At 48.0% G+C, this 20,300-nt stretch overlaps 1 protein-coding gene across 1 annotated transcript in view; it reads right to left on the reverse strand.

The window, feature by feature from the left end:
• Positions 1-965: 965 nt before the first annotated feature.
• UBE2L3 (ubiquitin conjugating enzyme E2 L3) overlaps positions 966-20,300 on the reverse strand; it is a 96,365-nt gene continuing 77,030 nt past the window's right edge. Inside the window, exons 3-4 of the mRNA XM_085636431.1 lie at positions 3,270-3,456; positions 966-1,740 (exon numbers count right to left, since the gene is read on the reverse strand). Coding sequence (XP_085492557.1) covers positions 1,586-1,740; positions 3,270-3,456 — 342 coding nt within the window. The 3' untranslated portion in view covers positions 966-1,585. The remainder of the gene's footprint in view (positions 1,741-3,269; positions 3,457-20,300) is intronic.

Below are 20,300 nucleotides of genomic sequence, written 5' to 3' on the forward strand. Positions count from 1 at the left end.
TCATTGAGGTTTTCCCAGACGCTGCAGGTGTTCACAATCAGGTGGGAAGGAAAGAAAGCCGGATGGCAGAATTAAGCAGAGGTTAGATGAAAGGAACCGATATAGACGTGCAAATACCGGACAAAGAATATTTTGGCAGCCGCGAGATGAGACTTGCGGGAGTTCTTTAGGAGTCAAAAATAAGTTAGGTATCCACAAAAAGGAGGGTGTACAAATGAAAATACATTCCTGCAAATTTACTGGCATGCCTACTCTACCCATGTTCTTGTCTCCAAACACCACACATGTTAATCCGGAGTTCTCCCTCTGCTCGTAAGTCACAAAAAATCTAGTTTCAGACTCCTACCCTTTTGAACACCTTCCAGTCTTCAACAAGAACCGTGAAAAGCTCTCTCCATGGAGGTATTCACTCCAATTATTTTCAGAAGACTGCTCGGGGTTCTACACACAGTTGGGAATAGCAAAATTATCAGTTGCATGTGATCGGATCCACAATAGGTTGTAAGAAAACCAAACTCACTGGTGCAACAACTGGCAAAGTCTGTTCTGCACAATGGCATAGAAAGCACTGACACTCAATAAAACATACTAAAATTGTCTTTGCCACACTGAATGCCCCCTTGATCCACACTTTATCAGGGACTGTAGTATTAGAATGAACTGCTTTAAAACATGACGTCTTGGTTTACCTTCAAATAAGCTACAAGTAAATGAGGTTCTAGCATACCGGAAGCACTGGCAAGAAAAAGTTGCCTTGTATCCTTCGTGGCTGCAAGTAAATGGCAGGGATAACTAAACATTCTCTTTGAGGTGCTTGACATCAGTCTTCTACAATGAGCATCTCCCTCAAAGTTGCTACCACACTCAGTATAAATAGCCGACAGTGGGCAACACAGTTTGAAATCCAATACCAACAGACATGGCTTTCTTGTTTAACATTACCTAGGATAAACAGAAAAACTGGCTTATTTATTACTTTTTTTATGTTTTTTATTATGTTACAAACTGAAGTTAAGGAGAACTTGCAACCAAGTCCCACGAAGCACAGTGCAACATTGAAAGAGAGATGAAAGGAAACCGGGTCCGTGAACACAACCATTTTTTCCCCTTTACGACTGATCTCTCTCTAAGACGGATTCAGGGACGGGCAAGAGGATAAAAATCAAATTATAGTAAGTGTGGGAACTGTGAGGAGGTGAGAGGCAAATGAAATAACAGCCACAACTTTTTTTTTTTACCTTATGGGCAGAATGAGTAAGATTTCTGATAAATTTCGACAAGAAAAGAAGCAACATCCTTTTAAAGTAAATTCAAGCAGTGATTTTTAAACAAAGAGCATAACTAGAACATCTCAATTTTAATCCTTTCTCTACAAGTTATCTATACCACATTTTGGGTTAAGAAAACTGTAGAATGTTAGTAAAAGCCACAAGATAACATGAAATGGTGGCACTCGTCCATGCTCCAGGATCCTGCTTGGCAAAGGGTGGACATCCATAGTACACTGCTCCCGGTCTTCAGTCACATTTTTTCTTCTTTTTTTTTCCCTTTTTTTCAATTTTTATTAACGCCACTGCGTCAGAACTTAGTTCACTGGTCGCTTTTCGCCATATTTCTTTGTAAACTCTTCAGCGTTCTTACAGAATTTTTTACGGTCTTTTGAGTATTCTTCAGCTAGGTCAGCCCGCAGAGGGTGCTCAGGTTGGGGGTCGTTTACCAGCGCTATAAGGGACTGGATAACTGTAGAAAGATAAGAGGCGGGAAAAAGTGTCAGTCTGGCCTTAATCTAAGACATACTTCAAGTACTTTTAATATAAGGAACTTTAACGAATATGTACAGGCATGAGCAACTGCATTAATCCCAAGTATTCCTGGAAAAATGGCTCAAAAGCTGTCAACAAGGAGAGATTGTGAATCTAAGTCCGCCACAAACAGATGTACTTATTTTGGACTCCGCACTCCCAGCTCAACCACAGATTTAACAACCATGTGCCAAACAATGCATCATAATTATCCAGCCAAGTAATTGGTCACTATCAGCTGGGTTCATTGTGTTATCCTTTGTTCCCACAGACCAGAATAAACTCCACTTGCCTGTTATTTTGGTACTTTACTATCATGTCTTTAAATGCTTCAATGGTTCCTTCTGCTGACCAAAACTGATTTGAGTTGAGAATATATCATTTTAAACGAACACGACCACCAACTTTTTGGGCTTCAAATACTAAATGCAGAACATATCTCAATATGAATAATGGATCAGTTGTTGCAGTTCAATGCCCACAACTGCTATACTATTGTCCGGTAGATTCTGGTCTCTGCTTCTTCATGTCTGGCCTCAGCAGATCAATGCTATTAATGAATACAGGATCTCTGTATCCTTTAACAGTAGATAGTAATCTCTAAGGAACACGGTCATCCCTAGTTGGGAGATCTTAACAGATATCCAAAACATTCCCACCCTTTGCAAAAATGGATCAAACTTTCTACAACGCCCTAGTATGTAACATCACAGTGTACATTATGTGGTTAATACTATCCCACCAGCCCATGCTGGGTATGATTCCATGTTTTGAAGCTTGGTTGATGTGTTGGATAAAAAGACTACCCACACTCCACATAAGGTGATGCACAACTACTTTACAAAATAAATGTCACTATATTTTCTAACAAGACAACCAAGACGAGTTTCTTGCTCTACCCAGCAAAAGACTAATGGATTCAGGAGGAAATATAGGCATTTATCAGGGTCCAGCCTTTGTCTCAAAGAGTGATGGGACCTGCACTCCAAACGTTAGAAAATTCCATTGAGGCCTGAAAATTAACTGTTTTGCCTAGCATTTGGTATACATTATATAACTCCCATTATTTGGCAGAAGTTTGCTTACAGTCCGCCAATGCCATTCTAGTTCCCTTCAAAGCAAAATGCTCTACAAGACAACCCATTTAATTTATGTTGCAGGCAGTGAAGACGTAACTGGAAAGGGATATGGGTTAATCCTTAAAATGATTCTCCAACTTGCTCGCACACTGCAGAGACCGATTTGTCCATTACCTCTAAATGCACAAATAAAGGTACAGGTCTAGTTTCAAATCAACAACGTAAAATACCACAGTAAAATATTTACTCTCCCCTACGGAGACATCAATGGGTTAAAATGCTGGTTTTGCTGAAGGCGGAGAATATAAGCAACAGAACAAATCACCGCAATCTTTAGTACAAACCTAGAACGATAGGTTCCAAAGTAGACTGATATTCTATGGCTTACCTTGATCGGTTTTGGTAGCTGGCTTCCAGTTTTCTGCACTAATTACTGGTAGGCAAACCTGGCCTTTTTCATCGATATTTGGGTGGTAGATTTTTGTCTTAAAATTGATCTTAGGTGGTTTGAATGGGTACTCTGCTGGAAAGTTGATTTCAATCCTGAAGGCTCCTTTGTCATATGGAGGGTTGTCCTGCATGGGAGAAAAAGAAGGTAGCATAAATTACACACCAGGAGGACCTCACCAAGTGCAATATAGTTATTACTAATGCAGTAATGGTAGAGGAAAGTGTTCCTTTTTGCACGGTTACCCTTTAACGTTTTGCTGGATAGCAACTGGACTGTGTGCTGGGACCCTGCTAACAAGGCCCTAGCACCTGTGTTCTTTCCCAAAACTGTTCCTTTCTTTCCACATTGGCATACCTCTGGGCCAAATGTGCGTCCTTTATGAAAGGTATCCATGGTACCAAGGGCCTTGTGACCAGAGAGGGCCTCTGAGGGCTGCAGCATGTATTATGCCACCTTCAGCGACCCCTCACCTTAACACCCACACACTGCCATTGCAGGCTGCGTACTTTGGTGCAGACCAAACTAAAGAGTCGACATGGCACACAACATTGCCTGTGGAATGGGTCAGTCACCTCTTTAGCAGGCCTTACAGCCGTAAGGCAGAGTGCACCATATCACAGGTAGGGCATAGCCACATAAGCAAAATGCCACTACAGTGTCTGTGCCATTCATAGACATGGCAAGTGCAGTGAAGCCATTTTGAGTACTTGGGCTGGGTGTTTGTCATTACAAACTCTACAGCTACATGATGGCTTTACTGAAAACTGGGAAGTTTGGTAGCAAACTTCTCAGCATAATAAACCCACAGCTGCCAGTATTTTGTATACGAAATTCACAGGACTTCCCTTTCCATACTTACACACGTAAGTTAATTTAGTGTGAACTACAACTTTCTTTCTACCACATTTATGCTTTCCATCCAGGAAGAACTTACTGTTTTTGCACTTACCACTGCAGACATTTCCCGTTTGTATCTAGCACTAAAATGTACTTTAAAGATGAGCAGAGTGACAGCATTTTAAGATTCTTATTTTTATGAAGGCATCCATATATAGATTTACACTCTGACAGTTAAGAACAATACGCAACACAAAGTTCTGAAATATATTTGGGGATTAGCAGCAGAGAATTAAGGAAGCAGACATATGGGGGCGAGATCAAAATATACATTTAAACTGCACTTGAGGGGCATGATCCAAGGGCTGGTAGGCTGACAGATTAAGGTTCAGGCTCGTTCAGGTGGCCTTTAAAGGAAGTTTGCAACAGACTAGTTTTAATTCTTTCCTCTATTTCAGAATGGATATGAGCCACTGTGACAGCTAGGCAAAGGTCATTCCAGAGCATGAGGGCACTCTCAGAAGGCTTCCTAACATATCAAACTGAATTTCGAGCTAGACTAAGGATTGGCAGTAGCCCAAGAGAGAAGTTTGTTGTCCAACTAGTCTGGTTGTCATGGCCTAATAAACACTGTAGCTAATGAAAAAGAGAAACAGAAAAAAAGGCACAGATTAGTTCAAATGGGGATCCGATGAGTAAAGTTTGTTTGACCTATGATGAGGTAGGTTGTTGCTTGGGAGACAGCTTACCTTTTCGTGGAGGCTAGACTGACTAGTAGGGGTATTTCACCCCATGGGAGAAAAGAAGAGGGTCTGTACAATGACTCGGAACATAAAGCAAATTAGTATGGTGTGATCTGGTGAAGAAAAGAAAACCGAGAGCTTGAGATAATATTATTTGCTTCTGAAATGTGTTATTTTGAGGTCAGCTTGGAATGTATGTATAATTTAAGGGATTGGTGCATTTGATGGGCGAGGACATCAGCGGTCGATTGCTGAAAGCCATTCCAGGATTTATGGCTTCATGAAGCATTACTAGGACATACTCCACTTTAATAAGAGGGATTCTTAATTACACAGCAGACATCCAGGACTGACTGAATGCAAGGCAGAGTTTAAGAAGCTGCTTATCATTGGGAGTCTACACTCTGAGACCATGTACTCTTATTTTCTTTTCTTAGCAAACAAGCATCCTCTACTCACAAACAAAAATAAAACTACAGATGCAGAGGCTCCATACAGAGGTTGAAGACTACTGCAAAGTTGGAGTGCTGAAAACTTGGTTAGGGCAGAGACTAAAACCCATGGTTAAAGAGTACATAGAGGAAGCCACAGCTTCAGTAGGACTAGCAAAATGCCACAATCTCTATCCCCATTTCTTCTCCCCCGACCAGATCAACCAATCCACCTGCTATATCATATTTTGTCACGTCTCATGGTACGCTAGTCTCATGGTCTGCAGCTCTGGTCCCTTTATATTTCTCACGACTGTAGTCCACATAACTAGTTACTACTGTACTGGATTGTCCAGTCCGATATCTTTTTTAATGTTGATAGTCGACGTGAGCTACCAAAGGGATTAGCAATCTGTTTAAGGGCCATGCTTATTCCAGTAATGGGATAGAATGGAGTGCATCAATGTCAACTGGTGACAAATCAAAACAGCCAACGAACTGTCCCGAGGAGTATACATTTTATCATCAACTGCAAAATCCAGTTCTTCATGAAGACCCCAGCCTACATGTTCATCAAATGTTATGGGAAGGTAGCGGATGCCCCAATGATTCTGTGACAGGAGGCTGGTTCACGCAGAGGCACCGGGTCCGGAAAGGTGTGGTATAAAAAATTCAGTGGCAACTGCACAGTGGTTACCAGAACTTTACAGAAAAAAAATAAGTTACTTAAAAAAAGACCTATCTCGCTCGGACTCAGGATAGCACTACAAAACCATGCCCCCAATTTCTAGATTATGCGGTGATTCCCCACACCAATCCATTCGAATGACTGCTCCCTTAACTTCGGGAGGCTGGACATTTGTCTATTCAAGGCGAATACTATTGAGATTTGTGTTGGCATGATGACAGTACTGTAAGGACATACTAATGGTCGTACAAATCTCAGCAGCATAAGAGAGGGTGTGAGTGTTGGAAACAGCCCCACTCCCACTCCGCAGGGTGGTGGTGGACCTTCCCAACACAATGGGGTAGCTTGGCTCGAGTGGTCAGGAAACAGGCGCAGTGCTAAGCATACAATATACCCATACAATAACCATGCGTGCATCCGTTCCAAAAACGACTCTACACCGTAAAAATTATGAAAATATTCTTCTTTATCTTTTTCTCTTAGTTGCGGATTGGAAAAATAAATAAGACAATCACAATATACAATTTTAAATAGTGCAGGTCAAATAAATATTGGCTGTTTGATGGAATAAATAGGGGTGATCATAAATAACAGGGCATAAATACAAGTGCAATATATACAGACAATTAAATACTTTGAGGCAATAAATACTGTACCAATAAATATCGTACACCATCCAGTCCTGTGGACCTATAAATATAGTGCAGCAATAAATAGGTAAAAACTCAATAAATACAGTACCCCCAATAAATAATTAAAAGTATACAGCAACCCTCATATAATCAGATGACACTTCAATTCTTATGGGCTGATTTGGCCCAGGCACAGCTTGTAGGGTTGTGGAAGGCTTGAGGGGGGGGCAACTCCCTGGCTGGGACAAGGCTGAGGCCTAAACTGAGGTAGATCAAAGGGGGGAATACCAATGCCCTGGCTTCCCTTCTCCACACAACCTCTCTAGGTCAGTCCCAGTTCACCCCAGGCACAGTCAGGTGGGTTTCAGCACCTCCCTAGCCCCTTAGAGCAGTCTCTCAGGTCTCCACAGGGCCTTAGGCGCCCTCTACTCCACTTACTGCCCTTTTTCTGATGTTCCGACGCCGCTGGAGTCGTGTCGACGCCGTGAGGCGGTTCCGGTTCGGTCTCGGCGGCCTCGGCACAGTGTCAGTTCTTTGTCGACGCCGGTAGGCGGTTCCGGTCCGATGTCGGTGGCCTCGGTTCGATCTCGACCTCCGATTCGACGGCGTCGGGCAGTCTCTTCACGATGCCGACTTCGGGCGGCTCCGGTCCGATGGCGCTCTCGGCTCCGATGACGTCGGCCGGCCTGGCCTCGATGTCGACTTCCGGCGACTCCGGGGTGCGATCCTCACCCCCGACCTCCGGTGCTCCTCCTCACAGGTTCCGGGCGACTCCGGAGTGCGATCCTCACTCCCGACCTCCGGTGCTCCTCTACCTCGGTCTCCGACGACTCCGGAGGGCGGACTTCACTCCTCCGATGACGCCGCTCGCTCGACCTCGGTTCACTTCCTCCTCGACCTCTGGTATTCCTCTCGACCCCCGTCGGCGCCCTCTCACGACCTCAGGCGGCTCCGGGTACGACGTCTGCTACTTCAGTCAGCGCCGCTTCTCCACCTCGGGCTCCAGGTCTTCAGGCTACTCGACGCCGGACTCCAGGGAAACCAGTTCTCAGGTCAGAATCTTGCTGCTTTCTGCTTCTAAGGCCTGTTCCTGCTGTTCAGGTCCTTAGGATGAGTTTTTCTGTCTTCTTCCCACACAGGGCTATAGGCTGGGATCCATCAGTAGGGACAAGTATCAAGGGTGGGTTTATGGACCCCACTCCAGGCACAAGTTTCCACCCCTGCTGCTTCACTCCTTCCTCCTTCACTGTTGTGCTCCTCTCTCTTCACCAGTCAGGTGCCAACTGCCAGCTCCAACTGCCAACTGCCTCTCTTGTCCTCCCAACATTCTAAACCGCCTCCAACGGTCACAGGGTTCTGGAAGCTCCTGGAATGTTCTGGAAGGTGCTGGTAGGTTCCAGTGGATGCTGGTGATGTCACAGGTGGCCACCATTTTGTGCTCCAGGCCCTCAGACAGAAGTTTCAGGGGTAGCTAAGATGGCTCCCTGAATCTGTAGCAACACGAAAAAGTCTGGTGGTTCCCAAAAAGGAAAACTTCAAACAGGGTTTGAGGCAAAAGTGGGACAAAATAAATAATGATGAGGAGGGACCACCCAAAGGGCTGACAGGTCTAACACGCGTCCCCCCCAGCTGAAAGTGGGGAGAGCTACCCAACCCCTTGGGAGTTCTCATCACTAAGGCGGAAATACCTTGAGAGACCGTCTGCATTGGCGTGGTCCACTCCAGGCCGATGTTCCACCTGAAAGTCCATCCCTTGTAGGGAAATAGACCACCTCAACAACTTGGGATTCTCCCCCTTCATTTGCATCAGCCAACGAAGGGGTCTGTGGTCGGTCTGAACCAGGAAGTGCGTTCCAAACAGGTATGGCCGCAACTTCTTCAGAGCCCATACCACTGCAAAGGCTTCGCGCTCTATTGCACTCCACTTCTGTTCCCTGGGAAGTAGTCTCCGGGATAGGAAGACCACGGGTTGATCCAGGCCCTCTTCGTTGAGTTGCGATAACACTGCCCCAATGCCATGTTCTGATGCATCTGTCTGGACAATGAACTTCTTGGAAAAGTCTGGGGCCCTTAAGACCGGGGCCTCGCACATGGCTTTCTTCAATCTCTCAAAGGCTTGCTGACAAGCCTCCGTCCAGACTACCCGTCGAGGTTGTTTCTTGGACGTGAGCTCCGTGAGAGGGGCTACGATGGTACCGTACCCCTTCACGAAGCGGCGATAGTATCCCGTGAGGCCCAAAAATGCTCGGACCTCAGTCTGTGTCTTGGGGGGTTCCCAGGCCATGATGGCCTCGATCTTCGCCTGGAGGGGTTGCACCGTTCCCCTACCCACCAAGTGTCCAAGGTACACTACCGACCCCTGCCCGATCTGGCACTTGCTGGCCTTGATCGTCAATCCAGCTTGTCTCAGGGCCTGGAGAACAGCTTGCAGGTGACGCAAGTGATCCTCCCAGTTGTTACTGAAGACGGCTATGTCATCCAGATAAGCAGCAGAGAAACTCTCCATTCCGGTGAGGATCTGGTTTACCAGGCGCTGAAACGTGGCAGGTGCGTTCTTGAGCCCAAAGGGCATCACACAGAACTGGTAGTGGCCATCGGGCGTGGAGAAGGCTGACCTTTCCCTCGCTCCATCAGTCAAAGAGATCTGCCAGTACCCTGAAGTAAGGTCAAAGGTACTTAGATATTGGGCAGCTCCCAGCCGGTCAATCAATTCATCCGCCCTAGGGATCGGATGAGCATCAGTTTTTGTCACTGAATTCAGTCCCCGGTAGTCCACACAGAACCTCAGTTCTGGTTGGGCACCCGGTGGTGCAGCTTTCGGTACTAACACCACCGGACTGGACCAGGGGCTGCTAGAAGGTTCAATCACTCCTAGCTCCAGCATCTTAGTGACTTCACTATGAATGCTGGCCTTCACCTTGTCTGACATCCGGTAGATCTTGGACTTCACAGGTGGGCTGTCTCCTGTGTCCACGTCATGGACGCACAGGTGAGTCCTACCCGGGACAAGGGAGAACAACGAAGAGTACTGCCCCAGGACCTGGCGACAGTCCTCCTGCTGTTCAGGAGTTAGAGATGGGGAGAGAATCACTCCCTCCACCGACCCATCCTTCTCTTGAGACGCAAACAGATCAGGGAGAGGCTCGCTTTCCACGTCCTCTCCTCCGTCAGTCACCATCATCAAGATGACTTCGGGCCTCTCGTGGTGGGGTTTGAGGCGGTTGGCATGCAGCACCCGCAGGGGCTGACGAGGGGTCTTCAGGTCCACCAAGTAGGTAGCCTTACCCTTCTTCTCCAACACCTCAAAGGGTCCTGACCAGCGATCCTGGAGGGCACTAAGCTCTCCGGGTTCGATCACCCACACCTTCTGGCCAGGCTCCAACTCCACCGGGTGAGCGTTGTGGTCATACCACGCCTTCATCACTGCTTGGCTGGCTTCCAGGTTGTCAGAAGCTTGCTTCCACAACTTAGCCATTTGGCTCCGGAAGGCCAGCATGTAGCTCACCACATCCTGGGGGAGCTTTCTGGGAGTTCTTTCCCATCCGTCTCTCACCAGGTTAAGAGGTCCACGTACAGGGTGCCCATACAGAAGCTCGAAGGGGCTGAAGCCCACTCTCTTCTGTGGCACTTCCCTGTAAGAAAAAAGTAAACAGGGTAGGAGGACGTCCCATTTCCTCCGCAGGCTTTCAGGCAGACTTCTGATCATGCCCTTCAAGGTTTTGTTAAACCTCTCCACCAGACCATTGGTCTGGGGGTGGTAAGGAGTGGTGAACCGGTAGGTCACTCCACACTCCTTCCACATTGCCCGCATATATGCTGACATGAAGTTGGTCCCCCTGTCGGACACAACTTCCTTGGGAAAACCCACTCGGGTAAAGATTCCCATCAGGGCCCTAGCCACAACAGGTGCTGTTATGGTCCTCAGAGGTATTGCCTCTGGGTACCGTGTGGCATGATCCACCAGGACTAGGATAAACCTGTGACCAGCTGATGTTGGTGGATCTAACGGACCCACAATGTCGATGCCCACCCTTTCAAAGGGGGTGCTAACGACAGGAAGTGGTTCCAGGGGAGCTTTCAGCTTCACCCCTGTTTTCCCACTGGCTTGGCAAGACACACATGTCCGGCAGTAGGTATCGGACGACACTTTCATCTGAGGCCAATAAAAGTGTGGGACAAGACGGGCGAAGGTCTTGTCTTGCCCCAGGTGTCCTGCCAAGGGGATCTCGTGAGCCAACTCTAAAAGGAAGGCTCGATAACGTTGAGGAACTACCAAGGCTCGTGACGATCCATGTAGGGGTGCCTTGGGTTCACTGTAGAGGAGGCCATCCTCCCAGTAAACACTGTAGTTCCCTTCAACGTTCCCTGCTGCCTGGGCTTCGGCCTGTCGCCTCAGCCCCTCAAGGGTAGGGCACTCCCTCTGGCCCTGGCAGAATTCCTCCCTGGACGGGCCTCCCTCCACGTGCCACTCGGCCGGGATGGGTAGGTCCTCCAGGTTGGTAACGTCCCCCTCCGCAGACTCCTGGTCCACCACCTCCGGTGGCCTATCCGTCCGACGGGGTGGAGACGCCGAGGCAGGCTCCTCCTGTCCTCGGTTCTTCCCTTGACTGGCAGCTGGCTGGGCCTTTGTTCCAGGCTCCAGCCGGAATGAACTCCCTCTTCGGGTAGTCACGGACCTTGTGCTAACACAGGCCCAGTCAGGTGTACCCAGCATCTCGGTGTGAGTCCGGTATTCCACCTCCTTCCAAGCGTTGTGCTCCATGTCATTGCCCAGCAGACAATCGACTGGCACGGCAGGGCTTACGGCAACTCGAAGTGAACCTGCAACCCCCCCCCATTCAAAGGGAACCTCGGCCACTGGATAGTGACCTGTTCTGCCGTCAGCCATCGCGGCTGGGTGGAGTACATCGGGAATTACCTGCTCTGGAGACACCAGCTGGCTACGCACCATAGTCATACTGGCTCCTGTGTCTCTCAGAGCCTCCCCTCTTTGGCCGTTGATGGTGATCCACTGCCCATACTTTGCGGTATTTGCGGGCACCTGGATCTTAGGAACCATCTCCCGTTCTCCCAGGGACACTAAAGTGACACCCGCCCACTCCCTTCCCTTAGTTAAGGGCATCTCCTCCCCGAGCACTACACTAGCTACTCCGGGGGGCTTTCCTCCAGTGGGAGGGGGTGATCGTTTCTGACACTTCGGATCTCCTTTATAGTGTCCAACGCCACCGCACTCATAGCAATGGACAACCCTTGGCTGCTGACTCTGGCCAGGATTAGGGTTTCTGGGTGGGTTAGCCTTAGAGGTGAATCCTGTTCCCTTCCCTTGGAAGTTATTTTGGGGGCCTTTGGAGAACTCCTTTTTCTTTTCCCCTCCTTCCTTCTTCTGGGGGGCGCCCTGTCCGGCCTTTTGGGTATCCCCTCCAGTCCCCCTTGTGGACACCCGGGTACTAGCCCAAATGTCCGCCTCCTCAGCAAGCTTCCGGGGGCTGGTCAGCTTGCTATCCACCAGGTGTTGCCGCAGTTCAGGGAAACATTTCTCGAGTAGGTGTTCCTTCAGTACTAGGTCAAACAGCTCCTCGTAGTTCCTTACTTCACTGCCCTGAATCCAACCTTCCAGTGCCTTCTTTGCATAGTCCAGGAAGTCCACCCAATTCTGTGTGCCCAGCTTGTGACTACCCCTGAACTTCTGTCTGTACTTTTCAGGTGTTAGTCCAAACTTTCTGATGAGCGCCAGTTTCATGGTGGGGTAGTGGGTCTGCTCATCCTCTTCGAGGGCCAATAAAGCATCCCTACCAGCTGGAGGCATGTACTTATACAATCCCCCTCCCCAGTACTTCACTGGAACCCCATGGGCCCTCAACGAGACCTCATAGGCTGCTAGCCACTTGGCGATGTCGTCACCCGCCCCATAGCTAGCTACTATGTCCTTTGGCAGGTAAGGTTTGGATTCCCTGGTGACCTCTTGGTTTTGGCTGCCACCATAAGGAACAGGTTGTGCCCCTATTCTTAGGATCTGAAGCTCTATCTCTTTCAGTCTTATCTCATGAGCCATCCTCTCTTTCTCCGTCTCATGAGCCAACCTCTGTTCCTCCTTCTCCAGCTTTGCTAAATCCCATGTGAGCTGTCTTTTCTCTCTCCGATCTGCTAACTCCACGCTGGATAAGCCCCCGCTAGAGACAGTGCTGCCCTTCCTAGAAAGTGTCCTGGGCCCTGCTGACAGGTTCCCCACCTCAGGTTGGTACATACCAGCCCCCTCGGGGTTAGGCTCTCCATCCCTGTCTTCCTCCTCAGCCTTGCTTTCTCGGCGTGCCTCCCCCCAAGCCCTTAAGCTGGTTTGGAGTGCACCCTTCTTTGCTCCTGGGGGACAGTACACCCCCTCCCGCTGGCAAAACTCCCTGAGTTGGGCCACAGTGTACGTTTCTAAATCTTCCAGTACAAACTCCATCTTGCCCACTCAGGTTAGAGGACAGGTTTTGTGCAGTAACAATGCAGGGGGTACCTTTAGTAATACCTCCTCCCACCACCAGAGTAAATTTGGAAAAAACAAAAACCCACAATTTGGAAGGCCGCTGTGAGAAAACTCCCGGTGTAGGCCTATGGACTACCCACAGTTATTGTTGAGTATATGTAGGCACAGCTCTATCCCACCACTGAATACCAATTTATGTTGGAAACAGCCCCACTCCCACTCCGCAGGGTGGTGATGGACCTTCCCAACACAATGGGGTAGCTTGGCTCGAGTGGTCAGGAAACAGGCGCAGTGCTAAGCATACAATATACCCATACAATAACCATGCGTGCATCCGTTCCAAAAACGACTCTACACCGTAAAAATTATGAAAATATTCTTCTTTATCTTTTTCTCTTAGTTGCGGATTGGAAAAATAAATAAGACAATCACAATATACAATTTTAAATAGTGCAGGTCAAATAAATATTGGCTGTTTGATGGAATAAATAGGGGTGATCATAAATAACAGGGCATAAATACAAGTGCAATATATACAGACAATTAAATACTTTGAGGCAATAAATACTGTACCAATAAATATCGTACACCATCCAGTCCTGTGGACCTATAAATATAGTGCAGCAATAAATAGGTAAAAACTCAATAAATACAGTACCCCCAATAAATAATTAAAAGTATACAGCAACCCTCATATAATCAGATGACACTTCAATTCTTATGGGCTGATTTGGCCCAGGCACAGCTTGTAGGGTTGTGGAAGGCTTGAGGGGGGGGCAACTCCCTGGCTGGGACAAGGCTGAGGCCTAAACTGAGGTAGATCAAAGGGGGGAATACCAATGCCCTGGCTTCCCTTCTCCACACAACCTCTCTAGGTCAGTCCCAGTTCACCCCAGGCACAGTCAGGTGGGTTTCAGCACCTCCCTAGCCCCTTAGAGCAGTCTCTCAGGTCTCCACAGGGCCTTAGGCGCCCTCTACTCCACTTACTGCCCTTTTTCTGATGTTCCGACGCCGCTGGAGTCGTGTCGACGCCGTGAGGCGGTTCCGGTTCGGTCTCGGCGGCCTCGGCACAGTGTCAGTTCTTTGTCGACGCCGGTAGGCGGTTCCGGTCCGATGTCGGTGGCCTCGGTTCGATCTCGACCTCCGATTCGACGGCGTTGGGCAGTCTCTTCACGATGCCGACTTCGGGCGGCTCCGGTCCGATGGCGCTCTCGGCTCCGATGACGTCGGCCGGCCTGGCCTCGATGTCGACTTCCGGCGACTCCGGGGTGCGATCCTCACCCCCGACCTCCGGTGCTCCTCCTCACAGGTTCCGGGCGACTCCGGAGTGCGATCCTCACTCCCGACCTCCGGTGCTCCTCTACCTCGGTCTCCGACGACTCCGGAGGGCGGACTTCACTCCTCCGATGACGCCGCTCGCTCGACCTCGGTTCACTTCCTCCTCGACCTCTGGTATTCCTCTCGACCCCCGTCGGCGCCCTCTCACGACCTCAGGCGGCTCCGGGTACGACGTCTGCTACTTCAGTCAGCGCCGCTTCTCCACCTCGGGCTCCAGGTCTTCAGGCTACTCGACGCCGGACTCCAGGGAAACCAGTTCTCAGGTCAGAATCTTGCTGCTTTCTGCTTCTAAGGCCTGTTCCTGCTGTTCAGGTCCTTAGGATGAGTTTTTCTGTCTTCTTCCCACACAGGGCTATAGGCTGGGATCCATCAGTAGGGACAAGTATCAAGGGTGGGTTTATGGACCCCACTCCAGGCACAAGTTTCCACCCCTGCTGCTTCACTCCTTCCTCCTTCACTGTTGTGCTCCTCTCTCTTCACCAGTCAGGTGCCAACTGCCAGCTCCAACTGCCAACTGCCTCTCTTATCCTCCCAACATTCTAAACCGCCTCCAACGGTCACAGGGTTCTGGAAGCTCCTGGAATGTTCTGGAAGGTGCTGGTAGGTTCCAGTGGATGCTGGTGATGTCACAGGTGGCCACCATTTTGTGCTCCAGGCCCTCAGACAGAAGTTTCAGGGGTAGCTAAGATGGCTCCCTGAATCTGTAGCAACACGAAAAAGTCTGGTGGTTCCCAAAAAGGAAAACTTCAAACAGGGTTTGAGGCAAAAGTGGGACAAAATAAATAATGATGAGGAGGGACCACCCAAAGGGCTGACAGGTCTAACAGTGAGAGTGAGTGAGAGTTTTCCTGCAAGGTGAACTACAGCCATATATGTGCTGTGAGGCCGATTCTGCTTCACAACTAATGGCATAAACAGGTCACCTCTGGTTGATTTGCTGGAGAGGGGGAGCGAGATATCAAACCGTGTCTCCCCACTGCTTTGACTTTGAGGCTTAGGACTGAAAGCGGCAATAATGGCTTTGCACCAAAAGATTTAATTACCCCCATGGCTACAGACATTGAAAGATACTGTACTGTGAAGGAGGGTTCCATGAAAAGATTTGCTTTCTGGGCTCAAAACAACAGAGTTGAATAAAATTTGGAAAATGACTTCTGGAGAGGTGCAATGACAAAGTCCTTCGTATGGAAACTTTATTTAAAGTTTTATATAGCGCGAACATGACTCACGAGGGTATCAGAGTGCTTTATGCAGGAGCAGGATGAGAAAAAACACGCAAAGCATACAATAAGCAATAACAAACATAACAGTACATGAAGTAGTGATACGAGGGCGGGGAGAAGAACTACCTCTAGTCCCACATAAAGAAACATACCAAGCTATAGTGCTGATCAACAGATCGCAAGTACAGCCAGTGTGAATTGTCAGTGCCGAGTAGTAGAGGTCCTTTGAGCTAGAGCAGCTACTTGTTCATCAGTAACAATTTCACTTGTTTTTTTAAAGAAGCCAGTGAAGGATTAACTGATTTCAGAATATAGGGAATTCCAGATTCTTGGGCAGTGCCAGAGAAGGCCCGATTTTAAGTCGTCTTCTTCTTAAATGTATGTGGTTTCATTAGTAAGGAGGAAGTGCTACTTTAGGATCTAGCTACCCAAGATAGCTTCAATTTTTGTGCAATGTACCTCAATGTACCTCAGGTGTTGGAGTATACGGCTGTGTGCGTCACGCAGGCAATTTTAAGTTAAATACTTGCCTCAAGGGGTAGTCAGTTTAGTGATTTAAGATCCGGTATGATGTGGGTGTAGCATTTGGATCCGGTAATGAGCCTAGCAGCTGAGTTAAGGGAGGCCCTAAGGGGGTCAACTTTGATCTTGGTAGGCCCGAAAGTGTTATATTTCCATAGTCGAGCCTGGAGATTACGAGGGCTTGAACAACTGATTTAAAGTCATCGAAGGGGAGGAAGGGTTTAATTTTCCCTAAGATGCTCTTGAGGAAGTTAGCTTCTCTGGTGGCTGAGCTGATGTGTTCCTGCATGTTCAGGTTCTTGTCAAGCATTATTTCAAATGATTTTGTTGAGTCAATTACATGTGGAATGCAATTGAGGCCTGTTGGATGTTTCAACCATTCCACAATGTTGAATAAATGTTTGGGGGTGGGTGCTAAAATTAAAAGGATTTTGTTTTGGGAGTATTTAGTTTGAGGTGGATGCAGGTCAACCAATTTTGAGTCTTTCGTAGAGTTGTGTTAAGAGACCTTATATCTTCAGGGGAGGAGATTTTCAGGTAAAGTTGGGTGTCACCCACGTACATGCGATAGTTGAGGTTTAATTCCTGAATTTCGCATAACGGTTCCATGAATAGGTTAAAGAGAGTGGAACACCTAATGAGACATGGGGTTACATAGGGAATGATTAATCTTTATTTTTTGGGCTCTATTGTGGAGGAAAGAGGCAAACCAGTATAGGACATGTCCAAAAAGTCCCTTTCTGTGTTCCAATAAATCAAATAGGCTGTCATGTTTGACCATTCTGAATGCTGATGAATGCTGATGAGAGATCAAGGAGGTTTAGAAGAAAAGATTCATTATGATCAAGCATTTGCAGCACGTCATCAACTATGTGAGTTATGGCTGATTCAGTGCTGTGGCCCCGACGGAAGCCAGATTGGTATTGACCTAAGAGATGGAAATGATGGATGTGATTGCATAGCTGGGTAAAGACACATTTCTCAAGGAGCTTTGAAAGTGTCTGGATGTTGGAGATGTGGCAGAAATTATTTAGGTTAGTGTGATCCGCAGTGGGATTTTTAAGAATGGGGTGTTATCTGTCCGGATTTAAGGCAGTCTGGTATAGTGCTTTGAAGTAATGAAGCATTTACTATTTTGGTCCAGAGTGGGAGAAGAGACGTTTTAATCTCCCTAAAGAGATCCGAAGGAAGCGGGTCGCTGAAGTGGTTGGAAGGTTTCAGTGTTGATAGGATTTTTAGAATGGTAGTTTAATCAATGGATCTGAATGAACTCCACAAGGCATTTTGGGGGTGAAGCCTGGATGCTCCAGCCCCAAGTGGCGGGCCTGATATGTGAAAGCACCGGGAGGAGATTCACTGCAGATTGTATGTCACTTTAAATCTTTTCAGTTTTTCCAAGGAAGAATGTGGAAAGTTCTCCACAGTTCGGTTGCAGGTCAGACCCTGATAGAGGGATGGGTGGCCTGTTAGATTGCAATTTAACACGTTCAAACAATGTTTTAGGTTGATTTCGGATATCGTCCAGCTGCTTCCTATACAAGTTAGCTTTTGCGCTACGTATGCGAAAAAATGAATATGCTACTTACCAGTATGCATCTGTTCTTGGCATGTAGGGCTGCTGACATTCATATCTGTACATAGATCTGCGCCTAGTGTTGGGTCCGGATGATTGCACATTGTTGTCCTGGAAGAGTCTTCGAAGTATCACGAGATAGGCGACTCCTCCCCTGGACCACAGTGCGCATGGGCATCCTCTCCATCCTTAGATTGTTTTTCGCCATTGTGGCAGTGATGGAGTAGATACAGTAAGTGATGACCATGCTATACAGTAATTCTGAGTGCTGCAGCCGCTACAGGCGCCGGGGAGGAGGGTGGGCGATATGAATGTCAGCAGCCCTACATGCCAAGAACAGATGCATACTGGTAAGTAGCATATTCAGTTCGAGGCATGTGGGCTGCTGAATTCATATCTGTGCATAGAATATATAGCAGTACCTCCATTAGCGGCGGCTACCCGTGCCAGCTGCAGCAGTCTGAAAAAGAGTTTTGAGAACAGCCTGTCCTACAGCTGCCTGCTGTTTTGAGTGTACATCTACACAGTAGTGTTTGGTAAATGTATGTATAGTGGACCATGTGGCTGCTCTACATATTTCCTGTAAAGGAATGTTTCCTAGGAAAGCCATGGACGCCCCTAACTTTCGTGTTGAGTGGGCTCGTGGGGGAATCGTTAATGTGCGTTTAGCTTTTTGATAGCAAATTTGAATACATTTAACGATCCATCTGGCTATACCTGCTTTGGAAATGGCGTTGCCCTTGTGTTGTGGAGAAAAGGCAACGAAAAGTTGTTTTGTTTTCCTAAAGTCCTTAGTTCTGTCTATATAGTACATGAGGGCCCTCTTTACATCTAGTGTATGGAGCATTCTCTCAGCGACATTCTGTGGATTTTGAAAGAAAACAGGCAGTTCAATAGTTTGATTCATGTGGAACTGCGAAATCACTTTGGGCATGAATTTGGGGTTGGTACGTAGTACAACCCAGTTTGCGTGAACCTGAATGAATGGCTCTTGAATGGTTAGTGCCTGGAGTTCACTAACTCTTCTTAACAAAGTGATTGCTACTAGGAAAGCTACTTTCCAGGTGAGGAATTGAATCTCACATGAATGGAGAGGTTCAAAGGGTGGACCCATTAATCTGGTGAGGACCAAATTGAGGTTCCACACCGGTGCCGGTGGGTGTCTTGGGGGAATTACTCGTTTAAGTCCCTCCAAGAAGGCTTTGATGGCAGGCACTCTGAATAAAGAGAGGTGCTGCCTGTTTGAGATAGGCTGCTATCGCGGTTAAATGGATACATATTGAGTTGTATGCCAGATTGCATCGGTAGAGGTGTAAGAGGTAACAGATGATGTTTTGAATGGATGCATCCAGCGGGTTAATGTCATTGTTGTTGCAGTAAATGACAAACCTCTTCCATTTAGTCACATAGCAAGCTCTGGTTGTGGGTCTCCTGGCCTCCTTGATGATATTCATACATTCTGGAGGCAGGTTCAGGTAGCCAAACTCTAAGACCTCAGGAGCCAGATTGCCAGGTTCAGCTGTTGCGGATCTGGGTGCTGAATTTCGCCATAGTTCTGCGTTAAAAGTGCGGGTTTGATCCGCAGCCTTTGATGCGGCACCACGGAAAGTTCTAGAAAGGTGGTGTACCATGGTTGGCGCGCCCATGTGGGAGCAACTAGGATGAGTGTTAGTGAGTGCTGTCGCAGTTTGCGTGCCACTAGCGGTATCAATGGCGCTGGGGGAAAAGCGTACGCAAATCTGCCGGACCAGTTCATCCATATCGCATTGCCCTGAGACTGCGGGTGTGGGAACCTGGCGGCAAAGCTTTGGTATTTTGCGTTTTCGTTTGTGGCGAATAGGTCTATCTCTGGTTGACCCCACTGTTGGAAGTACGGTTGGAGAACTGACGGATGTAGCTGCCACTTGTGCATATGGTGGCTGTGTCTGCTCAGCAGATCCGCCATCTGGTTGTCCTTGCCCAGGAGGTGTTCCGCCATGAGGAATATGTTCCTTTGAATGGCCCACTTCCACATGCTCTGAGCCAGATGAGACAACTGTGGAGAGTGTGTTCCTCCCTGTTTCTGTATGTAGTACATGGCAGTCATGTTGTCCGTCCGGATCAACACGACTTTGTTGCACAAGTGTACTTTGAATGCCTTCATGGCTAGGAAGATTGCCACCAGTTCCAGAACGTTGATGTGCATCTTCTTTTGTTGCGTAGTCCATAGTCCCTGCACTGTGTAAGTGAGTATATGAGCTCCCAAACCCTAGAGAGAGGCGTCCGCCGTCAGTATTATTTGTGGAACAGGCTCTTGGAACGGTCGGCCCTTGCAAAGGTTTTGTGGATTCCACCAATGCAGAGAGTTGTATGCCCGACCGCTCACCAACACTAGGTCTTTTAATTGTCCGTGAGCCCGATTTCATTGACGTGCTAAGCACTCCTGAAGCGGGCGCATATGTAGTCTCGCGTGCGGGACTATGAAAATGCAGGAGGCCATCATGCCTATCAACTGTATGAACACTCGCGCAGG

The sequence above is a fragment of the Triturus cristatus genome, chromosome 11 (assembly GCF_964204655.1).
Source record: "Triturus cristatus chromosome 11, aTriCri1.1, whole genome shotgun sequence".
NCBI lineage: Eukaryota > Metazoa > Chordata > Amphibia > Caudata > Salamandridae > Triturus > Triturus cristatus.